Source organism: Oryzias latipes, chromosome 13 (genome assembly GCF_053564925.1).
Source record: "Oryzias latipes strain Hd-rR chromosome 13, Olatipes_Hd-rR_3.1".
NCBI lineage: Eukaryota > Metazoa > Chordata > Actinopteri > Beloniformes > Adrianichthyidae > Oryzias > Oryzias latipes.
Window position 1 is genome coordinate 12,313,647 of NC_136249.1, and position 16,965 is coordinate 12,330,611.

Genomic DNA, 16,965 nt, shown 5'->3' on the forward strand with positions numbered 1-16,965 from the left:
GCTCATTCTAAGTGAGTCCACGGACCTACGTGTGATGTGACATCAAGATAAGATATAGCAGTTACCATGAAACATGTTTTTATGACTGGTGGTCAAAACTACAGTGACATAAACGCAAAATACTTTTCCAGAGCTCTTTTAAATAACATAAATTATTTAAAAACAATGTGCAAATTTGGACAGATTGCATATATCTTCAAATGCATATATATATATGTATATATATATATATATATATATATATATATATATATATATATATATATATATATATATATATATATATATATATATATATATATATATACTCCATCCCCCTTGTATGGCTTTATGAGTCTTTGAAAAAAAGTCATTGTTTGGAGAGAATGACTAAGATAATAACAAAAGGTTGACCAATAAAAAAGAATTAATACTAATCATTAAAGCAATAAGCTTTATTCTAACTTTCCTTCCTGTCTTTGTTTCTTCCAACTTGGGAAAATGTCAATATATTTAATGTCTTACTTCTGACAGGATGTAACCCTGCACAGCTCCCCTCTTCAGCACCACTTGCTCACATTTTGTGTCTCGTGTAACATTTCCTCTCTCTGTATGTCTTCAGGCACGCCGTCTCACTGCTTGATGAGGCCAGTCCCTCCATGGTGATGAGACAGAAAGAGGGTGATTAAAGCGGTGCTTCATCTGGTAGGAAAACTGACCTCAATCAGAACTTCTCCAGCAAGAAGACATTTCCCTCCACTACGTCTCCTTCCAACCATTTCCACTCTCAGTACAGAGTCTGACTCTCATCCACGAGTCTTTTATTCTCCCTGACCCGATCCTTCTCCATGTCAGTGATCCCCATCTTCCCTCTATCTTACCAGATTCTAGTCTTCCTAATCTACTTCTAGAGATTACTCTTACTGTATCGTCATTGCCTTGTGTGGAAATTTCCTTTTTGTTCTGATAAGCTCATAAAAAGTTTTGTATTCATTATTATTATAAAATTTTATTTTTGTGTACAAACACATATCTTAAAATTCAAACATTGCAAAATGTGAAAGATTCCCACATTACTGTACAATTACATTTCCAACACTGATTAAAAGTCACCATTTACTTGTCAGCGAGCGTATGTGGAGTGTGTATATGAACTGAAAAATAGCAGCAATTCCAGTGTGTCCTTTATAAATGTCAACTTGGAAATGTGTGTTGTGATGGCAACACTTAACCACAAACAAAATAAAAGACTTTGACTGTTTAGCCTGACAATTACTACCATGGATCATGAGTGTCAGCCTTTGCTAGTTGAGATGAAAAACTGAAACATATGTACAGTACAGACAAAAAAAAGTTTAGACAAACCTTCTCATTCAAATGAATGACTTTGTGTCTGTACTGTACTCTACACTTTTTTTTTTAACACAAACCATCAGAAGTACCTAGATACATTTACCTTAATACATCCTTTGGTGAAGGAATGCCAATGATCGATGGACACCTCTTAAAAAAAAAAAAATAAAACTCAGATTCAAGTGAGAATGAGTAGCCTATTTTATAAATGTGCCAATGAAATGGCAAACGTGGGAACTATGGCTTTTGCTCTGAATGATACTGGAAACCGCAACACACCAGAGAGGCAACGGAGGGAAAACGTATGCAAGCAATCTCAGATGAGGCTTCTGACCATAGAGTTGAGAAAGAAAAAGCCTGTAGCAAGATTCAACATTTCGTAACAAGCTTCCTCCAACTATATGTGGCGGACATGTGTTGCTAGTATCAGGTAGCGATAACCCAGCAAATAGATCATATCCTAAATGTGCATTCAAGAATGTGTGTTTGGTGCACTTTTGAAAGGGTGTCACATACCTGGTATGAACATAGCTTCAGACATATGGATTGGACACTTGTAGTGAAATTATACTGGAGGCATAATTGACGTACGCACCTGACATTCCGCATCAAGCACAACCAAGCTCATTTGTCTCACCTGTGTGTCCCTTCATACTTCTCCACTCCAGTCTAGCATTGCCAGGTTGTAGTGCATTATCTACTGGTTCCACCAATCTTCAAGTTCCTATTTCTGACCCATCTACATTTCCAACCACAACTTTGCCTGGTGTCTTCAATCAAGTCATCTTTACTTTCCACAGCTCTCTGTGTATGTCTTCTGTTTCTTTTTTGACAACAAACTTTGCCGTGCGGAACAAGATAACCCTTGAGCTATCTTAGATGACCGCACCCATACATTGATGTGTTCTCCCTACCATGACAAAGGTGGATAAAGGTGGAAAGATATCATGTAATCCATGGACATCAGTGAAGATCACAAATCATTGAAGAAAAAAGGTTCAGAGCACTGTATAGTGCAGGGGTGGCCAACCCTGGTCCTCAAGAGCCTCAACCCTGCCTGTTTCCAGCTCTCCCTCACCAGCTTGCTGTTTATTAGCTGACTCAAGTGATTTCCCATCCTGATTGACTGAATACACCTGATTTAGGTTTTCAGCATCAAGCAGACCAGGGAGAGCTGGAAAACAGGCAGGGTTGAGGCTCTTGAGGACCAGGGTTGGCCACCCCTGGTCTAGTGGGTCTAGATGAGCCAACTCCCAATGTTAAAATGGCTAGGATAGCACAAGGGTTAAGTGGATTTTCCCATTGAATTACAGATTTTTCCTGGACTCAATACCATGCAAGCCTTCTTCCACTGCTTCTTGTAGGGAAGCAAAGATTCATGTCCTGCCAACCAAATTCATCAATAAATCTTTAGTAGCGATCTGCCATGTCCTGAGTTGATTCTCGGTTGTCCACTTTCTTACAGTTCTTACAGGCCTCACAATAATAGTAAATAAACACAGTCCCAGTCACACGTGCTGTATCTTCTTATTCTTCTGCCATTTCATCCCCTTCGGGGTCACGGGGGTGCCGGAGCCTATCCCGGCCACTTGTGGGCGAAGGCAGGGGACACCCCAGACAGGTACTGTATATGGTGATTAATTCTCGTCTTGGTCTCAGACCCTTTAAGGATCCTGACTTGTGGGAGTCCCATATTTAATAAAAGTATTGCAATGCGATTTTCCCAATCTTGAATAAATCAGTCAGATCCAGATAAGAGGATTTTGTAGTCCTTTTTAGGCAGAGTTTGAGGAAGCCCATGTTAGGTGTAGTTTATGAGGTAGGTCTGGGGGAAAAAAAATCATCAAAGAGAAAATTAAAGTTTGAACAAAGACTTGACTGAACTGAAGCAAAGTTGAGGACAGGAACCTAGTTTGCAATGTGGGCTTGAGTGAAGTGTGCTCTGGAATTTGGTCAGCAATGTGAGTTTGCCTTGGTCATAGAATGGAGCTGGACCAAGCAGGGAAACCATTAAAAACTAGCACTGAAGTGGAAACACTAAACGCAATAAATTTAAAATAAAACGGGGGAGACTGAGCTTGACTGCACAGATGGTGGAGACACCGGATGGACAAAATAGAATGAGTGATAGGCATATGGTTGGGGAGCAATGCAGTGCCTTCTGTTTGTCCTTTACTATAAGTAAATGTAATCTCCAAAAATGGGGGATTTTAGATTCACTTAAATGTATCTAAAAAGGCGTTGTTGTTTTTTTATATATATATTATCCTCTTTAATTAGCTGAAAGCCATTGTGAGCAAAGATCACATTATTTTATAACATTTAGGGAGGAAAAATTCTGGCACTCATGCATGCAGGATGATATTTGTCACTGTGTATAGGATCAGGAATAGCGAATTACTTAGCCACCAGAGGCTTTTAATTAGCTCAGCTGATCCAGAAGTGATGCAATCATCACTGCCCCGTTTTCAGTGATATTTAAATCCTTTTCTGCATGGATGGTCTGGGCAATTGGCAAATCTTGACTCTGTGCTGACTCTGGTTTGGATTTAATGCGTATGGAGTGTTTGTGTGAGTGTCTGCAGCTGTGCCCTTTGATATTTTTTTTTGGAACGTGTGCGTTTCTGACCATCCTTTAATGCTTAATATGTGGTCTGCTGGAGGGAATCCATTGTTCTCATCAGGGCTCTATCCTAAAAGGAAATCTTTCACAGCAGGCTTCAACTCGTAAATAACCTCGCACTTCACTCCACTTTAACTTCTAATTAACAACTGCTCTGTTTGTTACTTATGCTGATGAATGAACACAGTGCCAACAATAAATTGTTCTTTAAAGTCAAGAAAGGCTCAAACTTGGGCTTTTTTTATTTTTACTTTATCTTAAAGTCATATTTACGACCAATTATGGAAGCAAGACTTTGTGCTGAAGTCAGTAAATGGGACTTATTTCCACAAGAACAGCAACAGTGATTATAACCTTTGTTTCACAGAATGATAAACTTCTTTTTTAAATCCTAAACTATTTTTAATGTCACATTTGCCTTCCACATACACCAGGAATGTGTCACCATCATAGCTTTTAAAGTTTCCGAAATTAGTACAGCAAAGTACAAAGAAAGAACAATAGTGTTTTGGAGGGGAAAAAAGCTTTTATTTGAGTTTCATTTGAAAACACAGTAATTAATAAAAATAAAACAACATGTTTCCATATGTTACATTGTGTTATTTTTTCCATAAAGATTGATCTTGATGGACCATGATGCATGGATAAATTATTTTACACTTTAAATAAATTCAGACAACAGACTTCCACTCGATGGTAAAAGGAAGATCCAAATAAACAGCCAGCACTGTGACATCAATGATCAGCTCCTGCAGGAAGAAATGTGGAGAGGAAAGACATGGCTTAATGAGTGTGTTCATTCAAAGGGACATTATTTATGAATAAATGTAATATTTAGTTTTTTCTTGTTAAGTATCATGTGTGAGTTATGATCAATTTTATGTGCACAAATTATGAAATAAAAGAAAATTCTGCCCAAAAAAAAACAACAGCAAAAAACTGTTTCTCTTTAGGTAACAAACATTATGTTTAGATCATGACAGAATAAACTGTCTTCCCTGACTGTATTTAACCCACCCCCCCAGCTGCTTATTCTTTAAGTTGTCACCCTTGCAGGCATTTTAGGAGATAAATGAATTGTCTTGTGCTTTAAAAACATTTATTGCCGGTGCGCATGCTATATCATCTTTGCCCTCATGTAATCCGTCTTGCTTTTGTTCTTTCTTTGTCTTTCTGCACCATTTAGTTCTCACTGTTTTTTCTTTCTCTGTCCCGTCTTTTCTGTCCCTCTTCCCAGGAAAAAGGAACGTACTGCTGTCATTTCATTATTCCCAGCTCAGCATTGCGTTTCTAACACATCCTCCTTCTGTCATTCGGATTTTCATCTGCAGTGGTAGGCTTTCTTTTTTGTTTTGTTTTTTGCTTCTCTATTTCCATCTTCTGAAACATCCACAACAATCTACAACTGTGACATTTTTAACCTGCAACTCTACAAGATATAGTTGTAGTAGCTTTCAAGTTCACTGAGTACACAACCGTCGGAGGAATATTTTACAAAAGGTCAAAGGAGCGAGCTTTACTGTAGTGCAACGGCCTCCTTTTTCCATTCCCATCAGATCTGTCGCTTTCTCTGTCGCCGTCTTATTTATTAGCTGTAGAGGTCTGTGTTTGCATTTTTGGACCATTACTGCTGTACAGTTTATTTTCTTGACACCCTTCATGTTTGATGTTTTTCTGTTAAAGTTACCAACAATAAGGTGAGTTCGTAGAATTTTGGTTTCAAAAAAGGGACTTTTTTGGTTAGTTTGTGCATAAAATAGCTTTAAGTGCTTTTGATTTGGCATATTTAAATACAACACAAACTCCATATAATAATAATTATAATTTAAAAAAAAAACATAGTTGTATGTTTTTAAAGGAAACTTAGACAGAAAAAACATGGCTCTGACTTGCATCATAGCTTATATTCTCTGAAATACGAATCAGAAATATCCTTCCAGTAAGCCATTTCAGTAGGTTATGGTCAGTGGACAGTATTTATATGAGGTTTTGAATGTCTTGCTGACTAATCGAAACATCATTTTAAAACTTGGTGTTCAGTTTCGTGCCCCAGGGTAGGTTAGAATATGAACTGGGGAAACCAGGGATCATATTTCTGATCTTGCAGCTGGTGGATGACTGCTATCCACCAGTTTTAACTGCCTTTCCTGAGTCAGTACTTAAGATCACACATTTTCTCTGTTGCAAAATGAAGGACAATGTAACAGAATTTTGTCAAAAACCTGAGTTGATTGTTGCTATTGTTGACAAACTGCAGGCTTGCATGGAGTTGCGTAAAGACTGTGACAACCTTTAGTTTTTTTTGTTTTTTTAGTACTGGCACTGAAACAAATCACTCAACTCAAATACGGTTGTTCTGTTAAGATAGAAAAAAAAATACTGCTCACAAAGACATAACGGCCATGCATTAAACCAGTCTGACTGATTAGTGACATATGCACAATTCACACCAATTACCAAACAATAATATAAAAACTTCAATCAATTTATAAATCAAAATTATAAAAGATCTGCAGTTATCCATGTTTTTTGTGTTCTAAAGAAGGTCTCTCTAACCTTTATTACTGGACTGTTTTTTTTTTCTTTCCTTTAGAGGATATCTGCAAACCTAACATGACTTTAACATTTGATTAGCAGGAAAACTGGGGTATAAAAGTCCTAAAATGCCACTGACAAAACCCCACTGACCTGAGTGTAGATGTTCTGCTGTGGAATCACTTGATGAATCTTCCCAGTGGAGTCTGTCAGAGTGACTTCAGTGATCTTTTCAGTGCCTGTGCCCCAGACCTTCACCGAACCCAGAGTCAGGCGATCTTCAGGATTCAGACCATTGTGGACAACTTTGTTGGTCAAAGTGTTCTAGGAAAAAAAACAGAAAAGTTACAACCATTAAACATATAAATATCTTGATTCATGTCTTTACTAAAATGTACATTTATTTTTAAGTTGCAGCAGAACTCACAACAGTAATTTTTTCCAGCAATTGTAATTTTAGTCATTTTATAGGTTCATATTGTTTTTCATATGTGTAGATTTTATTTGCCATCGCTTTGAGCCTGCATTATTGAGAATTTTCTTTTTTGTATTTGCCTTGGCACGCCAAACAGTAGACCCACACCAGTAGTCATATGCTACAGATTCATAAACATAAGCCACTGAAAGCCCAGAAGAAAATGGAAGAGACATGAAGATTCTGGAGCACAAACAAAAGCACACATACACACAACTGTATGTATATGTACTCCATCCAAAATGGCATATGATGTGCTAATCTGCCAGGCAGTAATTGCTTCATTGGACAACCTATCCTCATCTTCTCACATCTGTCAGTTCACATGTTCACACACAAGAACAGACACACAAACTGAGCACATCACACACACTGGAGCTCTTTTCCTCTGTCGCTCCCCTCTTCTTTGACTGCCAGACTCCGTGTCTGTTTTATGGTCGTGTGAAATTGCTTTGGATTGAGCCTGATGGTAGGCAGAGGACTGCCACAGATGTTTGGCTGCAATAACTGTATGATGTAAATGTGTGCACATGAATGTGTGAGGGTGTATATGGGATTGGGTTCTTGTGTATGTGCTGGCCTTTGCGAAACACAGATGACAGTAATTTGCGTACAATAAGTGCTTGGACAGTTTTTAAAAAGCTTAAGTAAAATGAGTTACTAACAAAGCATTGTTTTAAACTATTTTTTATTTATTTATCACAGACAAAAGATAATTATGATAATTTATTTCCTTGTCATATGCAATAAATTCCTTTTCTAATTACTGTATTGTGGTTTGATTGCTATGGTTTACCGTGGAACTGAAGACCGTGGAGGACTTTAGGTACTTAGAGTCAACAGTCCAGAACAGATCATGTAGGGAGGTGAAGAGGCGTGTGCAAGCAGGTCAAGGAAGGTTTCAGGTGTGATGCTGAACAAAGGGTGTCAGCAAGAATGAAAAGAAAGGTGACTGAGCAGCTATGTTGTTGGTTTAGAGGCTCTGAGAAAGAGACAGAAGGCAGAGCTGGAGGTAGCAGAGATTACGATGTTATGGTTCTCTTTAGGAGTAACCAGGATGGATATAATCAGGAATGAAGACATTGGAGGAACTGCTAAAGGTAAATGTCTTGGAGATAAATACAGGGAAGCAGGTTGAGATGGCTTAGACATGTCGAGAGGAGGAACAGTGATGATGTTGGTCAAACAACACTGAAGTTGGAGCTACTAGGAAAGAGGAAGACCAAAGGGGAGCTAATGTAGAGAATGAGGATGCATAGGAGAGGGTTAGACGGAGGCGGATGATTCTCGACTCCTGAGGGGAGCGGTCAAAAGGCAGAGAAGATCTTTTAATCATGACAGAAGAGAAGCAGCATGTCCCAGAGGCTCTCAATAGGGTTGAAGTCCGGACAGTCTAGTGGCCAATCATGTGTGAAAATAATGTGTCATGCTCTCTGAACGACCCTTCAACATTCTGAGCACAATGAGTTCTGAAGTTGTTATCCAAGAATATGTCTCGACCATGACAAAAAAAAAAAAAAAAAGAAAGAAGTAAGCACTTTTGTGGTCAAATTGTTTGTTTAGCAGTTAACCCCGATAGCTAAAATGTTGACTTTTATAATAAAGACGCTTGTGTAATAATGTGGCTTCTTAATAGGCTAATGTTATAAAAAATACAAAAAGGCTGAACTTCAATCAATGAGAGTGAAATGTGCTGTACCAGCAATGATACTATTATATCTCAAGGCACTAAAAGGGACACTTAAAAGTCTTGTTTTTGTTTTGTTTTAAAAAGAAAAATGAGAATATGCCTTATAATCCTGAGTGCCTTATGTATGGTTAATGCTGGTGGTTCTTACTGAGAGCTACGTGTTCTATCAAAATAATAGTCTGTATTTTTACAAGTTCTAACCAAGGTTGGGTGTTTATCATAAGTAATGTGGCTCACATGTAGCAGTGTCAGATTGTGTTCTTTTACGTTTTACTATCAACATTGGGAGTTAGTGTAGTCACAGGTTTGTTTTAGCAGTATCGGCTATTACGTGTTCGGAGTTAGTGCTATTTTGAATATGCTAACACGGCTAATACTTTAAGGTGGCTAACATGCAGTGTGTCATATACACGTTCTAGATTTAATGTGAACCCAATTAACAATGCATGACTGACTGACAGACTTATCCCTGACTCTTCTTGTAGTTTGGTGCGCCTTACATTTGACATAATTTCAAAAAAACACCATTTATTGAGGGTGCGCTTTGTAATCCTAATCCGATGTTCCCTAAAGTGCAGAAAACACAACGCACAAGGTAAGTTGTATTTTCTCTTTTTGCTAAAGCTGAATTGCTGTCTTTGTCGTGCTAAAATCAGAACTGAACTCACCGATGCCGTGGAAAAGGTTGCATGGAGATACTTCTTCTGCTCCACCGTGTCTAAAAAAAAAAAGAGGAAATAACAGTTATTGATATCTTGACTCAATATAGCACTTAACTTTCTGTAAAATCAAATAAATGACCAAAAAAAATTGAAAATCAGTGACAGGATATTCACTCGGTAATAATTTCTCTCTTAAGTTTGTTCATGGCTGATCTGAGCGAGAAAGAGATGAGGAGCAATAAAAGTGTGAAACAAATGGGAATGACACTGAACCGCATGGAATAATCAACTGGCTGCAAGAAAGATGGAACATTTATAACAAATGAGTGAAGGAGTAATGTTTTTTTTTTCCACTGGTTTGAAACCAAGAGGTGTGGAATAAAAAAAAGAGAGAGAGAAAATTCACACAATATAAAAGAAAATGGATCCAAAAAAGGCATTAACAAGCTATGAGGAAGACATGGAAAGGTATGCAAGGGGGAATAGCAGAAAAAAAGAAACTGATGGAACACATATCTCGAGGCAGCTACACGGGGGATTACTCCAACAGTTTATGTCACAGACTCTCCATGCATTCCTTCATTCATTCTTTATCTCTCTCTTTTTGTCCAAACAGAAACGGTCAATTCACAGAGGAGTGCCTCTTCTAACAAAAACACTTTAGGGACCAAATCTGTGCAATCAAAAGAATGGGCAGAAACATGTAAAAAGACACTTTTGGTTAGCCTGGTTTATTTGATGATAAAAAAAAAGGTTAATTTTACATAATAAAATAAAAATAACAGGTTCTTTGTTCATCATTGTGGGACAAATTTAGGTTTTGTCATTTTCACCTTCAGATTTCTTTAAGTACCCAAATGAGTCACCTTTATCAGATAAATCACATTAAGTATTTTTTTTTTATTCCACACACATTGACAGCATCTTTAAAAAATTATAAAATCGATAATCTCACAGTTTTTTGTATTGAGAAACTTTGATTGCTTCTTTTGTTGCTTTTTTTTCAAATAAAAGGATGTTGAAAAGCAATCAAGTAAGACTTTAAAAAACAAACTTTTTCATGTAAAGCTTAAAACACATGGAGAGTCAGGGTGCAAGACTGGTTGCTCTATCTTAAGGTTGTTTAATTACGCAAGATTTTGTCGTAAGTGTGAGTAACAGATCTCACATAGATGTGCCATGACATGATGAAAGAAGGGGTGTCACAGTTGAAGAGTGACCTTTCACTCACCTATGCCTTCTCCGTCATCCCAGAAGAATGATCCTTCAGCAGTCCCACTGTCACTCAAGGCAACGATCAGTCCTAGAGGATTCTTTCGGCTAAAACAGAGAGGATGAAGAGGGTTAGAGCGGATTTCTGAAGGACAGCGTCTATTTCTGCCCTGCTGCTGAGAGGACATAAATTAACATCCTTGCTGGAAGGATCCACCTGATCACACTGCTGCAGGACGTGTCACTGTCTCACTCTCTCAGTCTCACAGTGCCTCTTTCAACCCACAACAATGATCACAGGTGACATTTGTTTTAATCAGGAGGGTCTCTGAAGGGCCACCTCCCCACTATTTGTTAGGTTTAATACATCAGCAGCAATGACAGAATAATTGTTGCAGAAGACTTGTGTGCATTCTAAATGACAGGTTTAATTAACCAAATGTTTTTCCAGCAGGTTATAATTTTAAGAACAAGTTTCTGACAACTTGAGAATTCTCCCAACTGTCTTAGACATACTAATGTAAACAATTTCAGGCCTTAAAGGGTAATGCATTATTTCGGTTAGTTATTAACGCCATGTTAAGGCCCATGTTGTGTCAGACAAAATAGTTTTAATCAAATAAAAGAGAAAAATGTTTTCAGTTTTTCTATAATCATCCTCATCAGCTAGATTACTTGTTGCCATCAGGAGCAAACATGCACTTACCTCAATTTTGTATTGCTCTCTGGTTTCTGCCAGGGCAAAATGTAGCCCCCTCTGACATGAAGGTTGATACGTTCAAGGGGTGTCTGCATGGTTAACCACTTGCCACGGACCCCGACATCTTGAGCCTAGAGACATCAGGAAACAATATTTTACTAAAGCACGATCACACGCTATTTTTAAGTGGCTAATAATGACTACCTGTGTCATTGAATAGTTTAAAGCAGACATACATATTATAAACTTTTGCATTAGATATTTTGGCAAAATTGTCTTCAGTTTTGCTAAGGGTCAATAAGGCCATCAGTTTTCTTGCTAATATTTAATCTATTGATTTGTTATGTTAGTTAATAATAATTGTATTTTACTTTGACTATTTTTCACCATTCTTTAGAATTATTCCCTTGAACATTGGTTAACAGCTGCCTAAATGCTCAGAGTGGAGAGTCGTCTGCATGCATGATTATACTCAGGAGCTGGCAGTAACCATCACTTAAATTATGGAAGTATTGCACGTGCTGTGCTGGAACATCTAAGTCCATCTTAGATTATATGCAACCAACAACAGTTAGTATTAAATGGTTTCTGTCTATTACTTACAGAGTGGTAGTCATACCAGCGTGCAACTGGAAGGTAGCCATTGACCACCGTTTGTCCCTGTCAGCACAAAAAGTACAAACGAGTCAAAACAAATTAAGCAAGATGTGAAAGGAGAACTGCAAAAAGGTTTTGTATACCAAATGTTACAAATAATATTAATAAATAAAAAATTCCAGCATTTGTATGGGGGAGCATACCGCATCTAGAGCTGGACTGATAAGTAGGGCAGGTCCCCAGAGGAACTGTCTATGGATGTCCCATGTAGTTTTGTCATTTGTAAACCTGTTACAAAAGCAAAGAGCCACTATTAGCCTGGGCTGGAAACATGTGCTACTGAAAGTCCAGCCCTGGATACTGTGCACATGCTTACTTACAACTCTTTGGTTTAAAAAAAAAGATGCCCAAATAATAGAAAAAACATATTTCATAAAACCACAAAAAAGCTGCAGGAAGTATGTTTTGCATTGGTGCTTACTCATGTAACACTGGTCTGACAACGGTGCTTCCTTGGGTATGTGCCTCAAACATTAATGTGTACAGATAGGGCAACAAGGTGTAACGGATGTTCAAGACGTCCTTGGATATGGTGGCAAATCTGTCATCCCAAGCGACAGGGTCTTGTCTCTATAATCAAAAAAGGAAACACAAACAGCCCGGACAAGTAAGAAAAAAAGTCAACGTTAATAGAAAGAAAACACTGACATATGCATGCTATTTTGAATCTATGTGCATACACACACAAAAGATTATGAGGATTTCGCGCTCACAGTGTGTCGGCACCATATGCTCCCTTTTTTTGTTGCTGTGTACGGTAAGTGTTTGGGTTTAAAGACTCTTGCGTATGTAAATGACTATGTGGTGCATGTGAGTTTTCATGCTGCCAGTATTTTTATGTTGAGAAAAAATTACAAGGAATATGATGCATTCGCACAAACCTTTAAAGTGAGCTATAAAGCAATAAAGAGATTTTCTTCCCAGCTGCAGTTCTGCTAGATCATTTTTTATCTTGGTTATTAACTGTGGCACAGTGGTTACTCAGTAGATGCCTAACAGCAAATCACTGCATTCTGGATTTCTATTATTTTATGATTTAAAAAGTTTACTAAGTTATGACTTTCTGTTTGTTTACTTTGATGTAAGCGCTTCACAAAACTAATGTCTAAAGAATATGACCACAGATGCCATGCGTTTAACAAGGAATTGACTTCTGTTTTTTATTTAAATGGTTTGTGAAAAAATGCCCCCAAACATGAATTGCAGTTCTTGGAATTCACCAAGCACAGTGTGCTGCCTTATCAAAACTTGAATAAGAGTTTGACTTGGTGTCTTCTTTTTATTAATTCAGAGAAAGATAGATGTTCAGCCTTATCCAGGGTGATGCTGGTCCACTTCCAAGTTCACTCCATCAGCATTGACCACCTCAAATCCCGATACTTTATATACTGTTCGAAACTTAAGGTTTTGACGACAGAGCAGTCAAGCATTGCATATCGGTCCATAGACTCTTCTCTCTGCATCAGAATCAGCTGATTTTCGTTAACTGCGTAAACACCTTGCTACTGTAAAGTCTTGCATATCAGCTCAAAGCTGCTTTTTCTCCACTTCAGAATCCACTGGAATTACGTTGTGTAAATGATTAAAAAATTACGGTAGTTCAAAGAATGTAAATGGTGGGGCTAAAGCTCCGGTGTTACAGGGTTAACAAAAAATCTGATTTGAATTAGCTATACAGCCGAATGTAAAGCAACGTCTTCAGTCTAATAAAGGAAATATAATGTATGTGAAGTACATGAAGCAATTAAAATAAATAATTTCATGTCAGAGTTGTTTTGAATCTTCTCCTCCACATTTAACTGACATTTACTATGATTGTTGTTGTTGTGTTTATATTGCAAAACTCAGATCTGCAGAAAAAATATCTTGGGTACTGTAATATGACGGCCCAGATAATTACCAATATGCACAACTCCAATATGGCTCCTTAGCTGAAACAGGGGATGAGAGGGGGACCTTCCTGGTTTAATTAATTTTGCTCTGATATGACTTTGAAACCAGCAGTATATTGCCGGAGCAGTGGAAAGATGTGGAGGTCAACAGTGATGGTTGTCTGAGGGCAAAGAGGCACTGGGCGAGATGAGGTGAAGCGAATGACTCTGCAGAAATGCTCTTATTTTTTTCTCTGGATGCCCTTGTGCAGTATACAGCTTTGCAGCTTTTTCAGTTTATTTGGTTGTTTGTTTTTTTTTATGTACGCAAATGAGGGAAAATGTTCAAACATTGCATCTTATATTTTTTATCCTCATAGCTTTTGTGTATACTAACTTTATATTGTTAAACAGCGGACATCCGGTCAAATTTTTTCAATTCTATGAGTTAATTTCCTTCTCTGAAGAGGTTATTTTAGCATACTATACTTCTGCTGTATAATGGCTCATTGTTTGTTATCATGATTAGCATTTTTGGCTTCATGCATCTTCAAACAGGCATGTAGAAGTCATTAAATGATCAGGATCAAAGTGTGTGTAGCAGATGTTGGGTGGTGTTGAGTATTGTGCCCAGATCACCTTGAAAAATTCAATCTTATCCCCTCTTATGCCATTAAGAAGCACAGACATGCACCCACATAGATTCACACACACCCACCCACACAAGTGCCCTGTCTTGTATTGCAGACTCCTATGCGGAGAAATTTTGCCTGGTGGGATCGATCTCCGGACGGGTCTTATTGAATTTCTTAGTTGTGTTCCAGCGCTCTTAAAGGTCACCACACGAGTGAATGCCAGCGACACCACACCGAGATACAGGTCTATCCTTCTCAGAGTGTGTGGGCGCAGATTTACATCAGGCTCAAATTAAAGAGGTACAATGGTGAAGATTTTAAAAATAGAAAAAAAAAAATTGCCGAATCACTATATGTAGTATCACTTCTCCAAATTCTATTTTCAAGGATAGAAAAGTGAAATGCTGCAAATAGAGTGTGAAGTCACTTACAGGGTTACCCTTGCCATTGTGGTTGCGTGAGTATGGATAGAAAGCGCCCAACTGCATCCAACGAAGGCACATCTCATAATCAGCTTCGTTAAAGAAGCCACAAATGTCTGCTCCAGTCTGAAAAAGACAAAAGTGTGGGCGTAAGTTGATGTGAAGGGGACAGACACGGCTATAATGAGGATTGGGTTTGTCAAAATGTTCTGACCCAACGTAAAAAGGCTTAAAACTATTTTACAAACAGTTTTTGAAGATGCCAGATTAAAGAAAATGAATGGGTGATGGGGAAAAAATGTAAATGAAGAGAAAAAACAGGTAAATAAGTGATGGCAGAGAACACAGTTAAATAAGTTAGATTGCTGTTCCTTTCTGTTAATTGTTAGATACTGTGAATAAAACAAGGTTTTTCAGCTGGGGTGAGGCATGTAATGGCACGCTTTAGGTGCAATTACACAGGTGCTTTTTTTATTAGTAGGTCAAGCAAAGAGAAAAGCATTGTGCAAGCAGCTTTAATCTATTTAGAGAGAACAATGTCACATCAAGAAAATTTTATTTTGGCCAAATAACTGTTCAGATGCCAATACTTACGTAGGGAATGCCAAACAGGCTGAACTCCATCATACCTGCAGAGCAAAGACAGACAAAAAAATATGACCTTTTTTTCTGCATAAACCTGGCACACAGAGGAATAGAAGCCGAAAGACTGTAACCGCAAACTATTCATGTATAAACAAAAGAAACCCTGTTTTGCGATGTAAATAACAGCATTTACCAATAATAGATTTGTAAAGTTGGTCCCAGCTGGAATTGTTGTCACCCAGCCAATGTCCTGCCCATTTCCCACTGGAGGGGTAGGTGGATCTGGTCACCACAATGCCCCTTTTACCCGTCACATCCAGCAAGGCACTGAACAGAAAGGAAAACCCCAAGGGTTTGTTTAAAGTAGATAGCATGGTGTAGCTGTCCTTTTAAATAAAGTCATTTTATGCATGTCATTAGCCACTAAAATATATTTCTCAAAATGGGAAGTATTTGAAACCTCAAGGATAAATTGAAACAACACACGTTTCTGTCACTGAGCTCAGGAGATGAGCATCCCCAGGCTTTTCTGTGGTTAACTCCACAGTCTGTTGTGAGAGCAAAAGCTCGCTATGGGGACCAATGAACTTTTGCACCGGCAATTATTACCATTAAGATTTGATGAGAACCAGATTTGTGGAAGGGAATATAACAGTTATCTCTCTCCTAAGGCCTTTTTTACCCTCCTTAAATGCATCAGCAATGAGAGCTTTGAGTTCTTAATATTTGTGTGGCATTAGAATGATGTTCTTCTTTTTTAATATTTCTAATTATACTCAGATTTTTGGGAACTTTAGTACATTTTTTGTGTCTACCTTAGGGGACATTTAATGCAGTAAGTCATAGATAAATTCAAAAGTTCATCTAAAAAAACTATTATAAATACACAAAGTGATCACACACATATGACAGCACTCACTCGTAGGTGGGTTTGGTGTGGGACCATCCATACAGGTTGTGCACATCATAGTGCTTGACTCTCTTTCCATCACTGAGAATTTGCTCGCTGTTCATGCAGAGGGTCTTGTGTTTTAAGCCTTCTTCCTTGCTCTCCAGGGCTTTAGATCCAAAGAAATCAGAATAAGTCTACAGATTTCTTCGGGTATAGGATCTTCATTTTACAGCAATCAAAAAGAGAAAGTGGAAAAGGTTTCTCACGTGGCATATATGGAGGAAATTCTAGAAGATTCTCTCCAAGACATGTCCCTCCTACTGTGCCATGAACAAAACTGGCAGGCTCATTCATGTCCTTTAGTTTAAAGAGGAGTTCAAGTTATGAATCCAGTGGGAAAGTCAGCAAAGAAGTTTCAACAGACAATTCCATTACTAAGCATACTTACAATCCAAAGGCCATCAAACTTCATTACATTGGTATAAAAATCCTGGATTTCTTGATGCCACCAGGCTGCTGTTTGCGAGCGGAAGAAGTCTGGAAATGCTGCATAAGATCTGTAAATCTATCGAAGACAAATGATGTAAATACATCAAAAAACCATTTATTTCAAACAGCAAATTGTCGAGTAAATGTATATATATATACTATGCACCAAGTAAATGCATGAAAAA

General features: G+C 37.9%; 1 protein-coding gene across 1 annotated transcript in view; it reads right to left on the reverse strand.

Annotated features, from left to right (window-relative positions):
- Positions 1-4,461: 4,461 nt before the first annotated feature.
- Positions 4,462-16,965, reverse strand: part of si (sucrase-isomaltase) — a 58,499-nt gene continuing 45,995 nt past the window's right edge. Inside the window, exons 35-48 of the mRNA XM_023961588.2 lie at positions 16,740-16,856; positions 16,558-16,648; positions 16,319-16,457; positions 15,593-15,726; positions 15,409-15,443; positions 14,824-14,940; positions 12,308-12,456; positions 12,030-12,114; positions 11,833-11,889; positions 11,236-11,360; positions 10,549-10,637; positions 9,324-9,373; positions 6,644-6,814; positions 4,462-4,704 (exon numbers count right to left, since the gene is read on the reverse strand). Coding sequence (XP_023817356.1) covers positions 4,627-4,704; positions 6,644-6,814; positions 9,324-9,373; positions 10,549-10,637; positions 11,236-11,360; positions 11,833-11,889; positions 12,030-12,114; positions 12,308-12,456; positions 14,824-14,940; positions 15,409-15,443; positions 15,593-15,726; positions 16,319-16,457; positions 16,558-16,648; positions 16,740-16,856 — 1,437 coding nt within the window. The 3' untranslated portion in view covers positions 4,462-4,626. The remainder of the gene's footprint in view (positions 4,705-6,643; positions 6,815-9,323; positions 9,374-10,548; positions 10,638-11,235; positions 11,361-11,832; positions 11,890-12,029; positions 12,115-12,307; positions 12,457-14,823; positions 14,941-15,408; positions 15,444-15,592; positions 15,727-16,318; positions 16,458-16,557; positions 16,649-16,739; positions 16,857-16,965) is intronic.